The 16,557-nt window shown below is 47.0% G+C and overlaps 1 protein-coding gene across 1 annotated transcript in view; it reads left to right on the forward strand.

Moving 5' to 3' along the window:
* Positions 1 to 16,557, forward strand: part of ZNF565 (zinc finger protein 565) — a 30,543-nt gene that overhangs the window by 4,282 nt on the left and 9,704 nt on the right. Inside the window, 3 exon segments of the mRNA XM_017848689.1 lie at positions 4,319 to 4,392; positions 15,105 to 15,231; positions 15,928 to 16,023. Of these exon segments, the coding sequence (XP_017704178.1) occupies positions 4,319 to 4,392; positions 15,105 to 15,231; positions 15,928 to 16,023 (297 nt within the window).

Below are 16,557 nucleotides of genomic sequence, written 5' to 3' on the forward strand. Positions count from 1 at the left end.
AGGACCCTCTCTCAAAAAAAAAAAAAAGATTTTTTGAAACCAAGGTTAGATATCTTCATTGCTTCTGAGATTTCATTGCTTCCAGGTCCTCTCAGCTATGAAATATGTTTATATGTATGTATATACAAATAATTCATGAGTTCTCCATTTCAGTGCAACACTACAGGGTTCATTCTAGACTTCTCTCCATTTCCTTTTTTTTTTTTTTTTTGAGACAGAGTTTTACTCTTGTTGCCCAGGCTGAAGTGCAATGGCACCATCTCGGCTCACTGCAACCTCCACCTCCCGGGTTCAAGCAATTCTCCTGCCTCAGCCTCCCGAGTAGCTGGGATTACAGGTGCCCACCACCACACCCAGCTAATGTTTTTTTGTATTTTTAGTAGAGACGGGTTTTTGCCATGGTGGTCAGGCTGGTCTCAAACTCCTGACCTCAGGTGATCCTCCTGCCTCCGCCTCCCAAAGTGCTGTAATTACAGGCATGAGCCACCACGCCCGGCCTCCATTTCCTTTTTTTAAAATATAATTTTAAATTTTTTTGTGGAGACAAGGGTCTCACTATTTGCCCTGGCTGGTCTCGAGCTCCTGACCTCAAGTGATGCTCCTTCCTTGGCATCCCAAAGTTCTGAGATTATAGATGTGAACCATCATGTCTTGCCTCCATTTTCCTTTTTGTAACTCCCTTCTTTGACCTTGAAAATTGTGGCTCACATGAACCGTAATATATTTTATTTATTTCCTCAGTCCTGTGTAAAAAGTAACTTAAGAATTGCTGACCTCCACATACCATGCAGTTCTTTTTTCTTTAGTCTTACAGTATATAGTGAAAATACAGTTTTCTAAAACTACTTTCTTCCCTAAACCCTTTGTATTCATAATATTTATGTGTAATGTAGATTGTTCATGTGTTACTGTTTGTATTTTATTTTGGGTTCCCCACACATCCTGGTTGAGTTTAATGATTTTTCAGAGTATGTGAAACAATCACATTGTTCTAAAAGTCAGGATCAAGCAAAAAGGATTTACTGAGTCACTCCTCCATCATTTCTTCTCTCCTAATGCCATTGCCCATTGTTTTTTGTTTGTTTGTTTGTTTGTTTGTTTTTTGGTTTTTTTTTTTTTTTTTTTTGAGACGGAGTCCCGCTCTGTCACCCAGGCTGGAGTGCAGTGGTCCAATCTTGGCTCACAGCAACCTCCACCTCTCGAGTTCAAGCAATTTTCCCACCTCAGCCTCCCAAGTACCTGGGATTACAGGCATCCACCATCATGCCCGGCTAGTTTTTGTGTTTTTGTGGAAATGGGGTTTCACCCTGTTGCCGCCTGCCTCGGCCTCCCAAAGTGCTGGGATTGTAGGCATGAGCCACCGCACCCGGCCCCCATTCTTTCTACCCAGTTCCCACTTACCTATTTCAGTAACCAATATTGTCACTTTTTTGGTTTTTTGGTTAAATAAACGTAGGAAGGAATTTACCATTTTAGGGTGCAGTGGCTCACTCCTGTAATCTTGGCACTATGAGAGGTCGAGGTGGGAGAATTGTTTGAGCCCAGGAGTTTGAGGCCAGCCTGGGCAACATGATGAAACCTCATCTCTACAAAAAATTAAAAACTAGCCAGACCTGGTGATGCACGCCTGTAGTCCCAGCTATTTGGGAGGCTGAGGTAGGAGGATCTCTTGAGTCTGGGAGGTCAAGGTTGCAATGAACTGTGATCATGCCACTGCACTCCAGCCTGAGTGACAGAATGAGACCCTATCTCAAAAAAATAAAATAAAACACTGGGAAAAGGCTTTTGGTTAGAGTTTTACTCAGAGTGGTCACTTTTCAGGAAGAGATTACTAAGGTTAAGATGGAGATTCCTGTACCTGTCTAGCTCCCATAACTTGGCCAACTTCTCCCAGCCCCCCAGCCCAGGCCCTTGTGATGTGGGATCCCGGGCCCTAAAGAATGTGAATTGCAGAGACAGGGAACATTTAGGCATACAGCTTCAAACTTTACTAGGTGGTGTAGAGATGGCTCAACTTTCCAGAAGGATTTGTACAAAGTTTTGATGTTGGAGCTCTAAAACAGCATGGTTTTGCTGGATCAGAATCAACTTGTAGGCTGGGCACAGGGGCTCACACCTGCAATCCCAGCACTTTAGGAGGCTGAGGTGGGAGGATCACTTAAGGCCAGGAGTTCAAGACCCGACTAGGCAACATATTGAGATCCTGTCTTTACAAAAAAATTTAAAAATTAGCCAGGTGTAGTGGCATGCCTGTGGTCTCAGCTATTTGGGAGGCTGAAGCGGGAGAATCACCTTAGCCCAAGAGGCTGAAGCTATGATTGTGCCACTGCCCTCCAGCCTGGGTGAGAGTGAGACCCTGTCCCCCTCGCAAAAAAAAAAAAAAAAAAAAAAAATTGTCCTGTAACTCACAATTCACATTTTGTTTCACATTGTGGGTTTGTGAAAAATCCCTTTGAGAGATATGGAGCTGGAATTGGACAGCTCTGCTGCTATTTCTGAAGCTTCCTCTTTTTAAAAATTGCTCTTTCTCACATTGACCAAGCGTCTGAGTCAGAATTTTTATCTAGTCAAAGTATAGCCTAATTTGTGTATTGGTTAGGACAGGCTAAGTTATGCTGTGGTGGCAGACAACCCGTGAATCTCAGTGGCTTACAGAATAGCATTTTATTTCTGCTCACGTACATGTCCCGTGTGGGTCAGCAGAGACATGGTTCCACACCAAAGAAGGTCCGCCACCCTTGGCTGCATCATCTGAAACACAGATGGTCACCACATGCACGAAGAGAAAAACTGGAGAATTGTGCAGTCTTTCCGGTGCCTTCAACTGAAGTGACAGTCATCACCTCAGCTGAGATTTAACTGACTAAAGCAGTGCATGGCCCTACCTAAGTGCAAGGGGCTGGAAAATGTCATTTTCTATGTGCCCAAAACTGGATAATGGTGAAACATTAGTCATGCCTACCACACTGGCTAAGACCCATTTCTTTTTCTTTGTTTTTTTTTTTGTTTGTTTGTTGTTGTTGTCGTTTGTTTCGTTTTGTTTTTCTGAGACAGAGTCTTGCGCCAGGCTGGAGTGCAGTACCGTGATCTTGGCTCACTGCAACCCCCGCCTCCCGGGTTCAAGTGATTCTCCTGCCTCAGCCTCCCGAGTAGCTGGGATTACAGGCGCGCACCACCACGCCCTGCCAATTTTTTGTACTTTTAATTGAGATGGGGTTTCTCCGTGTTGGTTAGGCAGGTCTCGAACTCCCGACCTCAGGTGATCCACCCACCTTGGCCTCCCAAAGTGCTGGAATTACAGGTGTGAGCCACTGCGCCCGGCTGTCTAGTCTTAAAAAAAAAAAAAAAAAAGAATGAAAGCAGTAGGGAGGGCTCAGATGAGAAATAAAGAGTGCTGGGCCAAGAGGCTTCTAGAAATTGAGTTCCCATGGAGGGCAGTACTCTGGATGTGTGGATATGCAAGCAAGAGGCCTGTATTACTGGGGCTTTCTTGCTTCTGTCTGGTGAGTCGAACTGGGGCTGGAGGCATTGACAGAGCCTATAGTATGCATGGTGTTGTCCCATTTTGGACTTGGAAGGAGGAAGTGGAGCCAGTGAGATACCCAGGAGGTTTTGCCTGTTGAGCCCAGAGAAGCTAGAAGACTTTGTTTAGGGATGTGTTTTACTCAGGATTTGGCCTGCATAGATGGTCTGTGTTCCTAGCCTGATGGTACCATCCTCATCCTTATGCATCAAGTGAGTGTGAGTTGTAATATCCTTGCTGTAATTTGAAGCAGGTGGGAGCCTTCTAGGCCCCATCTAGGGCCAAGTTTAGCATCAACAAGATGGAGGACTGTGTCCGCCGTAATCCCTCCCTTGGTAGTGCCTGGGTTCTGTGTCAGTGCTGCAGTACGTCTACTTTGAAACCATCTTTCTGCTTTTAGTTTCCTTACTGTTTAGGAAGAGACTGGGTTTTGTTAACTCTGCAGTTTTGTTTTGTTTTGTATTTTGTTTGTTTGTTTTGAGACCAAGTCTCGCTCTATTGCCCAGGCTGGAGTGTAGTGGCACAGTCTCGGCTCACTGCAACCTCCACCTTTCAGGTTTGAGCAATTTTCGTGCCTCAGCCTCCCAAGGTGCTAGGATTATAGGCGTGAGCCACCACGCCTGGCCAACTCTGTAGTTCTTAATGTTAGTTCTTGTGTGGTAGGACATGGAGAGGCGGGAGAAGCAGATCTGAGACATTGGAAGTACAGTTCTTTTAAGCTCATCTATTTGGGAGTGCTGAGGCAAGCTCGGTTTATCAGAGGTTACCCCATCTCCCCCCATTTTGCTTTTTCAGGACTCTGCACTTGTCCAAGAGAAGAATCCAGAGAAATCAGAGCAGGTCAAATAGTTCTAAAAGCCATGGCCCAGGTATGTTGAAATTCCTTCTATCCTTAGAATAATCTGTCTTCACCCCAGATTATATGGACACTGTGTTTTTTATCCTGGAGCTTCCCTGTATCCTTTTCACAGTTCATCCATTCCAGGAGATGAGTGATGGTGCCCAAGTCCCTCGGTGGCCCTCTCCTCTCCAGCATTGTCCACGTGTCTGTAGTCCTCTTAGCAGAGGCAGAGCATAGGCTGGGCGTGGTGGCACATGCCTGTAATCTCAGCACTTTGGGAGGCTGAGGCGGGCAGATCGCTTGAGGCCAGGAGTTCGAGACCAGCCTGGACAACATGGTGAAACCCCGTCTCTACTAAAAATATAAAAATTAGCCAGGCGTGGTACTGCATACCGGTAGTCCCAGCTACTCAGGAGGCTGAGGCAGGAGAATCGTTTGAACCCGGGAGATAGAGGTTGTAGGGAACCAAGATTGCCCCACTGCACTCCACCCTGGGAGACAGAACGAGACTCTGTCTAAATAAATAAATAAATAAATAATAAATAAATAAATGCTCTTAGCAGAGCACCAGTACAGTAGAAATACCTTCTCTTGAGAGAAATATGAGCGTCTCCCTTATCATAACTGTGGTTGATGGGGGCCAAAGATGAAATAAAATAGTTTCATCTTTTCCATTGTCTTGGGTGGTTTCTTTCTTCTGTGTTTTTGCTTTGTTTCGTTTTTTGAGACAGGGTCTCACTCTCTCACCCAGACTGGACCACAGTGGGGCAATCAAGGCTCACTGCAGCCTTAGCCTCCTGGGCTCAAGCCATCCTCCCACTTCAGCCTCCCAAATAGCTAGGACCACAGCCACATGCCACCACTCCCAGCTAGCTTTTTAAGTTTTTGTAGAGACCAGGTCTCACTGTGTTGCCCAGAGTGGTCTCAAACTCTGGGGCTGAAGCACCTCAGCCGCCTAGTACTGGGATTACAGGCATGAGCCACGGCACCTGGATTCTTTATTCTATTTTTAAATGTTACCCCCTCTTGAAAAAATCACAAGACATTTAACACTGTCAAATATATATATATATGGCTGAGCACAGTGGTGATGGGTGCCTATAATCCCAGCTACTTGAGAGGCTGAGGTAGGAGAATCACTTGAACTCAGGAGGCCAAGGTTGTCATAAGCAGAGATCACGCCACTGCACTCCAGCTTGGGCGACACAGTGAGACTCTGTCTCAGAAAATATATATATAGGCCGGGTGTGGTTGCTCACGCCTGTAATCACAGCACTTTGGGAGGCCGAGGCGGGAGGGTCACGAGGTCAAGAGATCAAGACCATCCTGGTCAACATGGTGAAACTCCGTTTCTACTAAAAATACAGAAACTAGCTGGGTGCAGTGGCAGGTATCTGTAGTCCCAGCTACTCGGGAGGCTGGGGCAAGAGAATCGCTTGAACCTGGGAGGTGGAGGTTGCAGTGAGCTGAGATTGCACCACTGCACTCCAGCCTGGGCGACAGAGCAAGACTCCGTCTCAAAAAAAAAAAAAAAAATTCCAACTTTCTTTTAGTTGGACAGTCATTAAAGATATTTACAAAAATTTGAAACAATGCCACTAAATTTTTTGATTTTGACAATAGAGTTATGTTTCATAAAATATGTTATTGATATTAATAGGTAACAGGTTTCTTTGTTGTTAAAATATTTTTAAAATTTCTCAGCTGGATTCAGTGTCTGATACCTGTAATCCCAGCACTTTGGGACGCTGAGGCAGACGGATCCCCTGAGGTCAGGAGTTCGAGACCAGCCTGACCAACACGATGACACTGTCTGTACTAAAAATACAAAAATTAGCCGGGCATGGTGGCACGTCTGTAATTCCAGCTGCTCAGGAGACTGAGGCACGAGAATCACTTGAACCTGGGAGGCAGAGGTTGCAGTGAGCCAAGATTATATCACTGCACTCCAGACTGACTGATAGAATGAGACTGTCTCAAAAAAAAAAAAAATTAAATTTCTTTCTTTTAATTTCTAAGGTGGGAAAATGTTGATAGATATAACCAGCATTAAGAAAATACGAGGTCAGGAGATCGAGACCATCCTGGCTAACACGGTGAAACCCTGTCTCTACTAAAAAAAATACAAAAACTAGCCGGGCGAGGTGGCGGGCGCCTGTAGTCCCAGCTACTCGGGAGGCTGAGGCAGGAGAATGGCGTTAACCCGGGAGGCGGAGCTTGCAGTGAGCTGAGATCTGGCCACTGCACTCCAGTCCGGGCGACAGAGACTCTGCCTCAAAAAAAAAAAGAAAAGAAAAGAAAAGAAAAGTTCTGGCCAGGCACAGTGGCTCACCCTGTAATTCCAACACTTTGGGAGGCCAAGGTAGGAGGATCGCTTGAGACCAGGAGTTCAAGACCAGCTGGGGCAATGTAGTGAGACCCCATCTCTACAAACAAAAATTTAAATTTAAATTTAAAAACACAAAGTTAGGCATGGTGGCTCACGCCTGTAATCCCAGCACTTTGGGAGGCCAAGGCAGGTGAATTACCTGAGCTCAGGAGTACAAGACCAGCCTGCACAACACGGCAAAACCCTGTCTCTACAAAAAAAATATATGTACGAAATTTAGCCGGGTGCAGTGGCGTGCCACCTGTAGTCCCAGCTACTCAGGAGGCTTAGGCAGGAGAATCGCTGGAGCCTGGGAGGCAGAGGTTGCAGTGAGTGGAGACACGCCACTGCACTGCAGCCTGGGCAACAGAGTTAGACACTGTCTCAAAAAAAAAGAGAGAAAGAAAGAAAGAAATTCATTTAAAAGGGTGTTATGTTTTACCCAACATCAGGGTGTTTGCAATAGAAGCCCACAGCCTTCTCTCTCCACGTAGACATGGTAGCAGTTGGTCTTGGTCTCTGTATGTGGTAACATCTATTTTGTGAGACCTTTAGGAAGGGGCCGTGATTGGGAACTTTAGTGACGGAACACTCTTCAGTCTTGCAAGGATATGTATGAGAGATGAATAACCATAAAATGGTCCATTTTAAGGTTGAACATATGTGTTGGTTGTAGGTCACATTTATGTGACCTACAACATATATGGAGGTATACCCTCCATCAGCTTTCTGATTTCGGGAACAAGCAGAAGTGGACAGTGAAGGAATGTGAATATTAGCAAGCATATAATAAATCCTGAAGATTTTACACATCTTGTGTTTCTAATTTTTTTTTAATTTTAAATTTTTGTCAGTACATAGTGGGTGTGTGTATTTATGGAGTACATGAGATGTTGTGATACAGGCATGCAGTGTAAAATAACCACATCATGAAGAATGGGGTATCCAACCCCTCAAGCATTTATCCTTTGAGTTACAAACATTCCAATGACACTCTTTATTTTAAAATATACAGTTAGGCCGGGCACGGTGGCTCACACCTGTAATCCCAGCACTTTGGGAGGCCAAGGCAGACAGATCATTTGAGATCAGGAGTTCAAGACCAGCGTGGCCAACATGAGGAAACCCCATCTCTACTAAAAAATACAAAAATTAGCTGGGTGTGGTGGTGGGTGCCTGTAATCCCAGCTACTCTGGAGACTGAGGCAGGAGAGTGACTTGAACCCCACAGCAGAGGTTGCAGTGAGCTAAGATCATGCGACTGCACTCCAGCCGGGGTGACAGCAAAACTCCATCTGAAAAAAAAAAAAAAAGTACAATTAAGTTCTTATTGACTATAGTCAGCCTGTTGTGCTACCAAATAGTAGGTCTTATTCTTTCTATTTTTTGTACCCATTAACCATCCCCACCTCCCCCTCAGCCTCCCTGTACCCTTCCCAGCCTTCAGTATTTGTCCTTCTACTCTCTATGACCATGAGTTGAATTGTTTTGATTTTTAGATCCGCAAATAAGTGAGAACATGCAGTTTGTCTCTCTGTGCCTGGCTTATTTCATGTAACATAATGACCTCCAGTTCCATTCATGTTGCAGATGACCAGATCTCATTCTTTTTGTGGCTGAATAGTACTCTATTGTGTATCTGTACCACATTTTCTTTATCCATTCATCTGTTGACAGACACTTGGGTTGATTCCAAATCTTGGCTATTGTGGACAGTGCTGCCACAAACATGGAGTGCAGATATCTCTTCCATATACTGATTTTCTTTCTTTTCTTATCTTTTTTTTTTTTTTTTTTTTTTTTTGAGATGGAATTTCGTTCTTGTTGCCCAAGCCGGCAGTGGCACGATCTTGGCTCACTGCAACCTCCAACTCCTGGGTTCAAGCGATTCTCCTGCCTCAGCCTCACAAGTTGCTGGGGTTACAGGCGTATACCACCATGCCTAGCTAATTTTTTGTATTTTTAGTAGAAATGGGGTTTCACCATGTTGACGAGGCTGGTCTGGAACTCTTGACCTCAGGTGATCCGCCCACCTTGGCCTCCCAAAGTGCTGGGATTATAGGCATGAGCCACTGCGCCTGGACTACTAATTTCCTTTCTTGTATATACCCAGCAGTGGTATTGCTCGACCACAGGGTAGCTCCATTTTTAGTTTTTTGAGGAACCTCCAAACTGTTCTCCACAGTGATTTACATTCACTAATTTTACATTCCCAACAAAGTGTCCAAGGGTTCCCTTCTGTTCACATCCTCACTAGCATTTGTTATTGCCTTTTAGATATAAGCCACTTTAACATACACATCTTATTTAAGCTAAGTGCATGAAAATAATGGAATCAACGTATCTTACAAGACATAACCTACAATAGTATGCAACCAATAACAGTCTGTGTCTTTCTGCCTGCCTGCCTGCCCACCTTTCTAACTTCCTTCTCTCTTCCTTCTTTCATTTTTATTTATTTATTTATATTGTTTTTGAGATGGGGTCTTGCTCTGTCGCCCAGGCTGGAGTGCAGTGGCGCAATCTCAGCTCACTGCAATCTCCACCTACCAGGTTCAAGCAATTCTCCTGCCTCAGCCTCCCTAGTAGCTGGGACTACAGGACTACACCATCATGCCCAGCTAATTTCTTTTTTGGGTTTTATTGTTGTTGTTGTTTGTTTTTTTGAGACAGAGTCTTACTCTGTCACCCAGGCTGGAGTGCAGAGGCACAATCTCGACTCACTGCAACATCTTTCTCCTGGGTTCAAGCTGTTATCTTGCCTCAGCCTCCCGAGTAGCTGGGATTACAGGTGTGCACCACCACGCCTGGCTAATTTTTTGTATTTTTAGTAGAGACAGGGTTGTTTTGCCCTGTTGGCCGGGCTGGACTTTTTTTTTTTGAAACGGAGTTTCACTCTTGTTGCCCAGGCTGAAGAGTCACAATCTCAGCACACTGCAACCTCTGCCTCCTGGGTTCAAGCGATTCTTCTGCCTCAGCCCCCCAAGTAGCTGGGATTACAGGCACCTGCCACCACGCCCAGCTAATTTTTTGTATTTTTAGTAGAGACAGGATTTCACCATGTTGGCCAGGATGTTCTTGAACTCCTGACCTCAGGTGATTCACCTGCCTCAGCTTCCCAAAGTGCTGGAATTACCACCATGCCCAGTTGGCAGGCTGGTCTTGAACTCCTGGCCTCAAGTGATCAACCCGCCTCAGCCTCCCAAAGTGCTGGGATTACAGGCATGAGCCACCACGCCCAGCCTGGACTCGTTGAAAGACATTACTATTTGCCAGGCCCAGGTTTGCTGTGTGTTTTGTGTATTTTGCTATTTCGCTTGCTTGCTTGCTTTCGTCTCTCTCTCATCTCTCTCTCTCTCTCATCTTCTCTCTCTCTCTCTCTTATCTTTTCTTCCTTTCTTCTTTCTTCCTTTCTTCCATTGGATTGGGAACGAAGTTTTCCGCATATTGTTGCCTGCCCAGGCTGGAGTGCAATGGCGCGATCTCAGCTCACTGCAACCTCTGCCTCCCAGGTTTCAAGTGATTGCTCCTTGAGTCTTGAACTTCTGACCTCAGGTGATCCACCTGCCTCAGCCTCCCAAAGTGCTGGATATAGCGTGAGGCCACCACGCTGGCCTATTTGCTTATTTATGGGACCCCACTTAGCTCTTTTTTCTGCTCCATTCCCAGGCCATGGAAGATAGAAGTGTCCTGCTGTCTGCAGACAGTTTTAATCTGTAGCACAGGAGTGCCAAGCATATAAACCTTTAGTCATATAACTGTGCTTATTATGCTTCCTTCATGGCACAGGCCCTGCAGCTCTAGATTCTGTCATGCTTTCATTACCTCCTTTCTCCCAGTGCCCTTCTTCATCTCCTCGTAAATGTCCCTTGGCCCGGGTGCAGTGGGCTCAGCCTGTAATCCTAGTCTTTGGGAGGCTGAGCGGGAGGATCACTTGAGAACCAGGAGTTTGAGATCATCCTGGGTAACATAGTGAGATTCTGTCTCTACAAAAAAAAATACTAAAAATCAAAATTAGGCTGGTGCAGTGGCTCAACCGCCTGTCATCCCAACACTTTGGGAGGCCAAGGTGGGGCGTATCACGAGGTCAGAACAGTCAACCAACATGATGAAACCGTCCTCTACTAAAAATACAAAATTAGCCGAGCATGTGGCAACACACCTGTAATCCCAGCTAACTCAAGAGGCCTGAAGCAGGAAAATCGCTTGAACCTAGCAGGCGGAGTTTGCAGTGAGCCAAGATCACGCCACTGTACTCCAACCGGGGCAACACAGTGAGACTCCATCTCAAAAAAAAAAAAAAAATGCAAAATTAGCCAGGCCATGCACACCTGTAGCTCCAGCTACTCTGGAGGCTGAGGTAGGGAGGATTGCTTGAGGCCCAGGAAGGTAGAGGCCTGCAATGAGCCCATATCACACCACTGCAACTCGAGCCCTGTGCAACAGAGTGAGACTCTGTCTGAAAAAAAAAATTGGTCCGGCGCAGTGGCTCACGCCTGATAATCCCAGCACTTTGGGGGCGAGGCAGGTGGATCACGGGTCAGGAGATCGAGACCATCCTGGCGAACACGTGAAACCCCCGTCTCACTGAAAATAGCAAAAAATTAGCCGGGCATGGTGGCAGGTGCCTTGGTAGTCCCAGCTTCTAGAGGAGGCTGAGGCAGGAGAATGGCGTAAACCCGGGAGATGCGGAGCTTGCCAGTGAGTGGAGATCGGCACCACTGCACTCCCAGCCTGGGCAACAGACGGACTCCGTCTCAAAAAAAAAAAAAAAAAAAAAATTCCTGCCCAGGCGCGGGTGGCTCACACCTGTAATCCCAGCACTTTGGGAGGCTGAGGTGGGCAGATCACTAGGACAAGAGATCAAAGACCAGCCTGGCTACTGGTGAAACCCAATCTCTACTAAAAATACAAATAATTATCCAGGCGCGGTGGCGGGCATCTTAGTCCTAGCTAGCTCTGGAGGCTGAGGCAGGACAATGGCGTGAACCCGTGAGGCGGAGCTTGCAGTGAGCTGTATCGGCGCCACTGCACTCCAGCCTGGGCAAACAGGGTGGGAGACTCCATCTCAAAAAAAAAAAAAAAAAATTCCTTCTTCGTCTCCTCCATTAATATATTTACTGGATGAGTCCAGCTTGTCAAACCTGACCCTACTAATCCAATTTTAACCTCATTTAAAATGGGACAGGTGGACTGGGCTGGTGGGCTCACGCCTGTAATCCCAGCACTTTGGGAGACCAAAGGTGGGCAGATCATGAGGTCAGGATTGAGACCGACCTGGCCAACATGATGAACTCCGTCTCTACTAAAAAAAAAATACAAAAAAATTAGCGGGCATGTGGCATGCACATGTATCCCAGCTATTCGGGAGACTGAGGAAGGAGAATTGCTTGAACCTGGGAGGCAGAGGGTTGCAGTAAGCCAAGATTGCGCCATTGCACTACCAGCATGGGTGCAGAGCGAGAATCTGTCTCAAAAAAAAAAAAAAAAAAGGGACAGGAGGCCGAGCACAGTGGGCCATACCTGTAACCCAACCTGTGGGAGAACGAGAGGGTTAGATCCACTTGAGGTCAGGAGTATCAACAACCAGCCTGGCCAACATGGTGAAACCCCATCTCTATTAAAACTACAAAAATTAGGGGCCGGGCATGGTGGCTTACGCCTGCAATCCCAGCACCTTCAGAGGCCGAGGCAGGTAGATCACCTGAGGTCAGGTGTTCAAGACCAGCCTGGCCAACATGGTGAAACACCGTCTCTACTAAAGATACAAAAATTAGCCAGGGCCGGGCGCGGTGGCTCAAGCCTGTAATCCCAGCACTTTGGGAGGCCGAGACGGGCGGATCACAAGGTCAGGAGATCAAGATCATCCTGGCTAACACAGTGAAACCCTGTCTCTACTAAAAAAAATACAAAAAACTACCTGGGCGTGGTGGCCGGCGCCTGTAGTCCCAGCTACTCAGGAGGCTGAGGCGGGAGAATGGCCTAAACCCGAGAGGCAGAGCTTGCAGTGAGCCGAGATCGCGCCACTGCACTCCAGCCTGTGTGACAGAGTGAGACGTCGTCTCAAAAAAAAAAAAAAATTAGCCAGGCGTGGTGGCATGCGCCTGTAATCACAGTTACTCTGGAGGCTGAGGCAGGAGAATCACTTGAACCTGGGAGGTGGAGGTTGCGATGAGCCAAGATTGTGCCACTGCACTCCAGCCTGGGCGACAGAGTGACACTCTGTCTCAAAAAATAAGAAATAAAAACATTAGCCAGGCGTGGTGGCATGCACCTGTAATCCCAGCTACTTGGGAGGCTGAGGCAGGAGAATCACTTGACCCTGGGAGGTGGAGGTTGCAGTGAGCCGAAATCATGCCACTGCACTCTGGCCTGGGCAACAGGGAGAGACTCCATCTGAAATATCAAACAAAAAAACAAAACAAAGCAAAACAAAAACAACAACAACAACAAAAAATGGTAAAAGACAGGCACTGTGGCTCGACTTTTAATCCCAGCACTTTGGAAGGCCAAGGTGGGAGGATTGCTTGAGCCCAGAAGTTTGAGACCAGCCTGGGCAATATAGCAAGACCCCACCTCTACAAAAAATAATTTTTAACAAAAATAGCTTAGTATGGTGACATGTGCCTGTAGTCCCAGTCACTTGGGAGGCTGAGGTGGGAGGATTGCTTGAGCTCAGGAATTTGAGGCAGCAGTAAGCCATGATTGCACCACTGCACTCCAGCCTGGGTGACAGAGCAAGACTCTGTGTCTTAAAAAAATTGGGCCAGGCAGCCGGGCGCGGTGGCTCAAGCCTGTAATCCCAGCACTTTGGGAGGCTGAGACGGGCGGATCACGAGGTCAGGAGATCGAGACCATCCTGGCTAACACGGTGAAACCCCGTCTCTACTGAAAATACAAAAAACTAGCCGGGCAAGGTGGCGGGCGCCTGTAGTCCCAGCTACTCCGGAGGCTGAGGCAGGAGAATGGCGTAAACCCAGGAGGCGGAGCTTGCAGTGAGCTGAGATCCGGCCACTGCACTCCAGCCTGGGAGACAGAGCCAGACTCCGTCTCAAAAAAAAAAAAAAAAAAAAAAAAAAATTAGGCCAGGCACAGCGGCCCACACCTATAATCCCAGCACTTTGGTAGGTCAAGGTGGGTGGATCACTTGAGTCCAGGAATTCAAGACCAGCCTGGACAACATAGTGAGACCCCATCTCTACAAAAAATAAAAAATTAGCTGGGTGTGGTGGTGCACACCTGTAGTGCCAGCTACTTGGGAGGCTGAGGCAGGGGGATAGCTTGAGTTGGGAGGTCAAGGCTCCTGTGAGCCACGATTGTGCCACCACACTCCAGCCTGGGTGACAGAGTGAGACCCTGTCTCAAATAATAAATAAAGGCATGTCCAGTCATTATGTGCCTCCTAATGGGATGCTACAGGAAGTACACACCACCATCCCTGACATATTAATGCTCTTCCCTCGAAAATGGAAGTCAGACCCCCATATCTAACTGCCATTTCACAGGGAATATGGAAATTAAGCACCTGTGAAACTACACCACGAAAATGCAATCCGCCAAATCCATAAGGCGGGAACTCTACTCATTCAAATGTTTCTTTTTCTTTTTTTTTTTTTGAGATGGAGTTTCGCTCTTGTTGCCCAGGCTGGAGTGCAGTGGTGCGATCTTGGCTCACTGAAGCCTCTGCCGCCCAGGTTCAAGCGATTCTCCTGCCTCTGCCTCCTGAGTAGCTGGGATTACAGGCATGCGCCACCACACCCGGCTAATTTTGTATTTTTAGTAGAGACGGAGTTTCTCCATGATGGTCAGGCTGGTCTCAAACTCCCGACTTCAAGTGATCCGCCCACCTCAGCACCATCTCGGCTCACTGCAAACTCCACCTCCCGAGTTCATGCCATTCTCCTGCCTCAGCCTCCCAAGTAGCTGGGACTACAGGTGCCTGCCACCATGCCTGGCTAATTTTTTCTATTTTTCGTAGAGACGGGGTTAACCAGGATGGTCTCAATCTCCTGACCTCGTGATCCGCCCACCTCAGCCTCCGAAAGTGCTGGGATTACAGGCATGAGCCACCGTGCCCAGCTATTATGTATTTTTCTAAGAGAAGTCAATAATCTGTTGGATACTAAAGTATCTGTGGGAGAAGTGTTATGATGTTTGGCATGTGAGATTTGCCTCACAGTACATGGGGAGTAAAAGATAGAAGGGAAGAGATAAAACTGGGTGCACCTTATTAGCTGTTGAAGCAGACTGATGCATATGGGGGGTCATTACTGTATACTATTCTCTGTACTTTTGTGCATTTTGAAAATTTTCATAATAAAAAGTGAAAGAAGTTTCTTAATATACCCAAATGTGTGGGTTTATTGTTTCAGGGACTGGTGACATTCAGGGACGTGGCCATAGAGTTCTCTCTGGAAGAATGGAAGTGCCTGGAACCTGCTCAGAGGGACTTGTACAGGGAGGTGACTCTGGAGAACTTTGGTCACTTGGCCTCACTAGGTAAGGAGATTGTATCGCACAGGCCAGACGGAAAGCAAGGCACTGGGGACTACAACCATGGGGTGCTGTTTCCATCTCTGCCTAAATGGGTGAGGAGAGGAAACTGTCACAGGAGACGCTACAAACTACAGCCATAGAGATAGAGAGGGGACCAGCCAGCAATTGCTGTAGCTACTTCCGGAGCTCCTGGGTTAAAGGAGGGAGAGAGAGGGTTAAGAAATGCCCAGTGCTTGCTCTCCTCCTGTCGGCTGATGCTTTCTGTCTGCCAAAGCCAATGAGAAGCCAGAGGGCATGGGTAATGCAGTTCTTACAGTGAGCTGTTGGGATCCCAGAGCTGGGCACAGAACAAGGCCAGGAGCATCAAGGAATAGATTGGAGGGGAGGGAGGGGTTCGTGGAGAGTGATCACCACACATCTACTCCACATAATTCAGGACTACCCTTCTGGAATTTCTGGTTTCTTCATTGTGAATTTCTAGGGTAACTTACAAGTTTCTGACTGAATTTCTGGTGACTGAAAAATTGTTTTGTGCTTTGTGGAATTGGAAACAAGTCATTCCACTGGGCACCTAGGTCTTCCCATCCTTCAGACAACCTTCCGCCTGCCTTGTGATTGCGTCTTTTCCATGGTGACCAGGGAACTGGGTTTGGATTTTGGAGCAGTCTGATCACACCCCGTTTCTTTTCCTGTAAACAGGACTCTCCATTTCTAAGCCTGATGTCGTCTCCTTATTGGAGCAAGGGAAAGAGCCCTGGATGATTGCAAATGATGTGACAGGACCATGGTGCCCAGGTGAGCGAGGGCTGATTTCGACAGGGGGAGGTCCCTGGGTGCGTCAACTGACAGGAGTAAGTTGAGTTACTGTGGGAAGTTCCCTCAAAGCCCTACTGTGGAAGAAAGGCCTGAAACATGAAGATGTGGCGAGTAAAGACTTTATTAGCGTCAGCTCCCAAGAGAACCTTGGCCTACTCCCATTAATTTGTCTGTCTTCTGTGTTCTCTCACATTTTCCTTCCTTTTTAAAAAGAGATGTACCTATTTCTTCCCCATTGGCCACCTTTTTACCTGTACTTTGTATCTTTTTTTTTAGAGGCAGAATCTCACTCTGTCATCCATGCTGGGGTGCAGTGGCATGATCACAGCTCACTGCAGCCTCCATCTCCTGGGCTTAAGCGATCCTCCCACTTTGGGAGGCCAAAGTGAGATGACAGGTGTGAGCCACAGTACCCAGCCAGATCCTTTTTTCTACAAGTATCTTCATCCCTTAGAAAACTTATTTTCAGGCCGGGCGCGGTGGCTCAAGCCTGTAATCCCAGCACTTTGGGAG

This window comes from Rhinopithecus bieti, unplaced genomic scaffold (genome assembly GCF_001698545.2).
Source record: "Rhinopithecus bieti isolate Rb0 unplaced genomic scaffold, ASM169854v2 scaffold_32059, whole genome shotgun sequence".
NCBI lineage: Eukaryota > Metazoa > Chordata > Mammalia > Primates > Cercopithecidae > Rhinopithecus > Rhinopithecus bieti.